The 6,179-nt window shown below is 46.8% G+C and overlaps 1 protein-coding gene across 1 annotated transcript; it reads left to right on the top strand.

Annotated features, from left to right (window-relative positions):
* Positions 1–2,745: 2,745 nt before the first annotated feature.
* Positions 2,746–5,664, top strand: LOC135815183 (ras-related protein Rab-27A-like). The gene is made up of 3 exons (XM_065328443.1): positions 2,746–3,230; positions 3,919–3,977; positions 4,511–5,664. The coding sequence occupies exons 1-3, from the start codon at positions 3,066–3,068 to the stop codon at positions 4,944–4,946; spliced, it is 660 nt and encodes a 219-aa protein (XP_065184515.1). The 5' UTR covers positions 2,746–3,065; the 3' UTR covers positions 4,947–5,664.
* The last annotated feature ends 515 nt before the right edge of the window (positions 5,665–6,179 follow it).

The following is a 6,179-nucleotide window of genomic DNA, read 5'->3' as shown; positions in this document are numbered from 1 at the left end:
AGTGGTCCCGACTCCTGGGGGCCTGGTCCATACATGCAAGAGTACATAACCCCCCGGGTTATGTACTCTTGATACATGCAGTGCTGCCAAACCGCCCGATTTTTGAAGGCTCTTCCGAAAACCGGTCCGAAAAAGGAAACGTCCGAAAAGCAGCCAAAAATGTCAGGGATTAGTACTTTCCTATGCAGAAGTAGGCCTTGAGCTTGACGGATTATGCTAATATTTTCGTGAAATTATGCTTTTCGCATTGCTGAAAAAATTGCAGAATTATGCTATTTTTATGCTAAAAGTTATCGTATTATGCCGCATTATGCTCACATATGCTGCTAATGTATATGATGATTCTGTGCAAAATAACAGGGGATTTTTTTGTAGAGGGCGCTGTACTGTAGACGTGTAGTAGCAAAAGTTCAACGGGGTCAACGCACCGTTCGACCTAGCTGCGACCGTCACTGATTGTTATCAAGGGAGTCGTAAACCTACGACTTCCTGGTGCATCAACTTGTACTTGTACTGTAAGTAAGAACATGACTGTATAACTGTATGGAATTTGATGCGAACAGGCGGATTATTCCAATTTATGCGATTCGTGTGCAATTTGCCTCGAATTATGCGATTATTCGATTTTGGCAGGAATTATGCGAAAAATTATGCTAGCATAATCCGTCAAGGCCTATGCAGAAGTCCTGTATTTTCACTTTTCAGCGCAACTGAAGGCACAAATCACAGTACTTGAACTACTTGTACAGTAAAAAGGCGATTAAGGTTTGGGGTGTTTGATAATGATAGTGCGAATGCCTCTCACTCTCAAATGCAAATGTTTTCGAGACACCTTCCGAGGTCCACAGAGATCTACCACCATGGCTACTGCATAGTACACTCGGCTAATCGTCAGCCAGAGGGACGCCTGGACATACCACCAGATCTGTAGCACATCATCCGTCACTATCCTCCCTCCTCAGTCACGAAACAACACACTGCGCTCATTTTCCCACTCTCTCATCGCAACGTGGAATCAGCTCCCAGTCCCATCTACCCTTCTGCAGTCTCCCCCTTCTCACGGAGGTATGCAAACCTTCAAGAAAAAAATGTCAACGACAACTTACGGCGCAGCAAGCGGGAGTGGGCCACAGACAGGTTATCGTATGATCTCTCCATCCCAGCCACAGCACACCAGCCTAATATACTGACCGCACTCCAGTCCCCTTCTACCCCTCTCTGAGTCTCTGATCCCCACGGTGCACTGCTTTTATATGTACATGTATGTCCTATCTCAATCTCCAATTCTCCCCATTATCGTTTTCAAAGGTGCTTTCCTATTGGATGCACATGTCATTTTCTCCTTCGTACCGGGGCACATGAGTAGCAATGAATCCGAGACCCATGGCGGAGGAGTTACTTCTGCCCCGCCCCACTTTCATCCAAAGGACGCTTTTTTGATGTACAGTCAACTTCGCTTATAACGACACTCGGCGGGGCATCAAAAAAGTGTCCTTATTCGCGAAGTGTCGTTATACCCGAAGTCTCATTATATGTATTACAGTGGGATGGGACTTTGCTCTGGGCATGGAAATTCTGTCGTTATTCGCGAATTGTCGTTATATCCGCAGTCGTTATTAGCGAAGTTGACTGTACATGGAACTTGTAAGGGTCACTGACCTTAGACCGTCCTTGCTGTCTCGTCCAGAAATCCTCAGCCACCTGAGAATACAATGTCATGTACACGAGAGAATGAAGAAGGCGGCGTTTGGTGCCGCGTGGAGAGAGCATCATTCACCCCACTGGTGTTTTCGACCTCGGGGGTGGCGGGCAAGGAAACCACCATTATTTCTGAAGTCTCTGGCTGCTTTGGTTGTGGACAAACAGAGACTTGGTGCCGTGATGGGTGATCTACACACCCGGGTTTCATTTTGCCTGCTGCGATGGGTAGTCACATGCTTTGGGCTGCAGTGCACGCATTGTACTAGTCTGTAGCCTGTAGGGCCTCTTTCATCCGCCGCAGGGTCGAGAGCCCCCTTTCAGCATATTACCGCCGGCTGTGCTGATACGGGCAGAGGCGTGACTTCGCCTTTGCATGCCGGTACTACTGCAGTACTGGCGCCGGTAGGCCATTTAGGTAACGGTTTCTTGTCAAGTTTTTGGGTTCAATCTTACACTTCTTTTTATTGCCGAATTTCAACCTTATCATCAAGGTACGGTTTCACGCGATCGATTCGTCGCTTTGCAAAGCGACGAAATTTGTCACAAGTTTGTGCGTTCTAGTTCTCAAAGACTAATACTTAATAGTAATAAAGTAAGTACAATGCCAATATCCGGCATGCCAATGGTGTGTAGATCTACCCGGGGCACGTAAGTGACGTAACGCACGCATCATGACTTTGTGGGGAAATGTCTGTAGATCTGTCAGCGCCAGGACCATACTGGCGTGACCTGGTGACTGCTGGGTGACTACTCCGGTACTCCATCAATCAGTCAACGCTATACAACAGCATGCAGCAGGAAAACAGTTTTCGCACGCCAGTCTTGTCGATGTCTTCACTGACACCGCACGCGCGCAGCCAAGTGCCATGCCACACACGACTGGATGGACACAGCCGCGTGCGCGTGCGGCGAAGTCGTGACTCGTGGAGTCTGGCCCTTCAGACTTCCCTCGAAAATAATAAAACCATTGCCAGTTTTAGCTGGAAGAGAAAGACAACAGTAGATCTACTACAATTATTATTTTGTAACTATAAACGTCGGGTTAATACGACTTAAGTACTTGAATGTGTGGTCGTGTGGTTACTTTCACATACTAGCTGGATATCATATGCTGATAGAGACCGAGAGCTTACTGGTTACGTCGGGGCGCGACAGAGCTGATATAAAAGTCGCCAATCAATCTTTACGAGCTTTGGAAAATATACAATCGTAATACTACCGGACAGGATCTTGGATCGGAGTGCTACAATTACTCCACTACCATAATTTTAATCATAGGCTATTACATTAGTTGTAGTCTTGCCTCCCAATTTGTCTCCCGAGCGACGAGGTAATATCGTACAGCAGCAGCAGCACATGCAGGGATGAATTCCCGAGAACAGCAGCTAGCCGATTATGATTACATGCTGAAGTTCGTTGCGCTAGGGGATAGCGGAGTCGGCAAGACAAGTATTCTCCTGAGATTCACGGATGAAACGTTCGAGTCGAGGTTCGGTGCCACCGTCGGTATAGACTTCAAGGAGAAGAGGGTGAGCGCTCCGAACGACGAGAGTTGCAATGAATTTAGTATGGGCAATATATGCAGGCGTGTTTGTGTATGTGTATGTGTGCGTGTGTGTGCGGTGTGTGTGTGTGTGTGTGTGTGTGTGTGTGTGTGTGTGTGTGTGTGTGTGTGTGTGTGTGTGTGTGTGTGGTGTGTGTGTGTGTGTGTGGTGTGTATGAGTGTGTGTGTGTGTGTGTGTGTGTGTGTGTGTGTGTGTGTGTGTGTGTGTGTGTGTGTGTGTATGTGTGTGTTCAGGAGAAAAGAAATTAGCGTTGAGCAGATTCTCACTACGCGTGTGATGTCAATATGACCATAAATCTTAAAAATAGAATTAGTGTTTGTATGATACCTGTGACGGCCGATGCAGTTATTATTATTATTTTATATTTCTTATTAAATTTTGAATAGGGCATTCCCACAGGCCTAAGGCCTTCTTACGGGGTACCCTATGTTTTCATAGCTTACTTGTTATGTAATCCTGCATGAGCCCAATATCAATTTTGGGAAAGCAGTAAAGCCTGTGTTTGGCAAACCCTGTACGAAGCAGAATCCTGTATTGACCGGACAAATGTTCATGCACCAAAGTGCTGTGGATCACAAACGTGCATCCGTGGATCAAGCGGAATCCTATCGTAACGTTAAACAGGACCTCTTGTGTATGCTATTATGTGTAGGTGAGCCGTGATCGGAAACGCTTTAGTATTCAGTTCTGGGACACAGCCGGACAAGAGAGGTAGGGTTTTTGTTTAATTATACCAGACTTGATGTGGCCCTGTGCCAAAGGTCTAAAGAGTATGCTATGTTTATATTCAAACAAACAAGACAAGTTACAGGGAACTGCTTTGTTGCTCAATGCAATCCGATCGCTTTAAAAGTCATGTAGCGCCGCCACGCTGTGCAGCCCCAGACCTGTGAACAATGGGCTGTGCACTGGTGCTGGACGCTAACTTCGTCATGAGATCGGATTTCATTGAGCAGTCAGGTGGTATGCTGTGTACATGATACTCGTACAGTGTATGTAGGTATAGTCCGAAACTGCGATGCAATGTGTGTTTTGTGAGCCTGTATCCGATGTTTCTGATTCTCTATGTTAGATCTGGCACATGATAGTGTTCCTGCAACATGTACGTATGTGGTCGATTAGCAGCTTTGAAGTTAGTCTAAAGTCTAAACAGCACTGACATTTTATGATTTAACCTCTCACTCTACAGGTGTTCGATTGGCTTTGGTGACGTTATAGAGGCTTTTTGCATTGGGTTTGTGCAGGTTCCGTGGCGTGGCGACGGCGCTTTTCCGCAGTGCAATGGGCTTCCTGCTGGTGTTCGACTTGACGAACAAGCAGTCGTTCGTGAACCTGCGCGACTGGCTGGAGCAGATCAAGACGCACTCGTACACGCAGACGCCGCACATTGTCATTGTGGGCAACAAGCTAGACCTGGCGGCCAGGAGAACGGTGACGACGGCCGAGGCTGAGGAGATGGCCGGTAAGCTGAACCTTCCCTACATCGAGTGTAGCGCGTGCACAGGCAAGAATGTGGAGCTGGCTGTGCACAAACTACTCGACATCGTCATGAAGACTATCGAGACAACGGTGCCGACGCCAGGCGACAGTCATCTTTGTCAGTTGATACCGACTCCGGACCCGGAGATCAGCCTGGATCCGGAGGAGGTGAACACCGACCAGGACAGCTGTGCGTGCTGACATGCGCCGGACCTAGTGAATGGCATGGCCGGTTACGAACACTCAGCCGCTCTCCAGCAACCAGCCAAAATGCTAACTAACACTAGACAAATTGGGGAGTTTTCCAAAGATGAGACTGAGACCGGTCAGTCGGGTCTCATACGATATGGAAAGACATGACGGCGTGTTTGAGTGCTCGCCATACACTACAAACCGTGTGTTCTCGTCAGATCAGCTTTTTATATAATAGTTCTATACTGTTGTGCGCAGTACATGACCGCAGCCGTGTTTCCAGCGGCAGGCACTTTCCTGATGGATTCCTCAAGCGACCAGAGTCTGCTTAACACTACGAGTACAACTTCACTCTACTTTTAACACTTTGAACCCGACTCCATTCGCCCCAAAAACTCCAAATTTTTATCTTTTTACTGAACTATTGATTTTCACTACTGCTTCGCATTCCATGAAAAGACTAATTTTTTAAATAATTACTATGTGGTTGGTTCGCGTGAAAATATTTCAAATAGTATACTACATCTGATCCTGTTTTGAACACTAGGAGTGTATGAGCTGTTTTATTTGTTCCAATTAATTCATATGCGTGTAGTCCTGTCATTGCTGGCACCAGATGTGACTTTTCAAGTTAGACAGAAGACACTCATCACATCTCAGCAGCCAGTAATACAATACCTGGTATGAAGAGTACTCAATCTAGAGAAATATGCTTATCTTCTCTTGATGGTATTGTACATTGCACTACTCCCTGCATCTCAGCACCGGCTTGTTTCTAGTCTGTGAGCGAGAGCCGGGTTGTTCCTGCAATGCATGCATCAAATGATTATGTCTCACGAGTTCTTCTCATGAAGACCAGTCACCTGGGTAAAGAAGAAAAAAAAGGAGCGTAGCCAAGGCCCTGAGCTGGCAGCAATCTCAATATTATTCTTTGTTTATATATAATATGCGATGACACAAAGCAAGAGTAGATAAACAAGAGTGTGCAGCTCCGCATCTCTTCTGCACAATCTGCAGATACCCCGGTCCACAGCGGATTTTTATGTGGACGTCACCTTTTGTCTTCAAAAAACAGTGCTTTTCGCAGTGAAGCAGTGTGAGAGCACGTGCTGGGCACCGACCTTGTAATGTAAAGCCCGGACAAGGGCACGAGGCAAAACTTCCCAAAAGACCCGCAGCGCGTGTGTCGTAGAAAAGATTACGTCAACAAAAAATTCCGCCGTGGGCCAACCCATCCGGGAG

Source organism: Sycon ciliatum, chromosome 4 (assembly GCF_964019385.1).
Source record: "Sycon ciliatum chromosome 4, ocSycCili1.1, whole genome shotgun sequence".
NCBI classification, from domain to species: Eukaryota; Metazoa; Porifera; class Calcarea; order Leucosolenida; family Sycettidae; genus Sycon; species Sycon ciliatum.
Note: the sequence above shows the minus strand (reverse complement) of the source record. Positions and strands in the feature narration are given on the sequence as shown.

Coding starts and splice junctions, on each gene's coding strand:
- LOC135815183 (XM_065328443.1), top strand. CDS start 3,066: ATGAATTCCCGAGAACAGCAGCTAGCCGATTATGATTACATGCTGAAG. Junction 3,231..3,918: donor TAGACTTCAAGGAGAAGAGG/GTGAGCGCTCCG, acceptor TATTATGTGTAG/GTGAGCCGTGATCGGAAACG. Junction 3,978..4,510: donor GACACAGCCGGACAAGAGAG/GTAGGGTTTTTG, acceptor GGGTTTGTGCAG/GTTCCGTGGCGTGGCGACGG.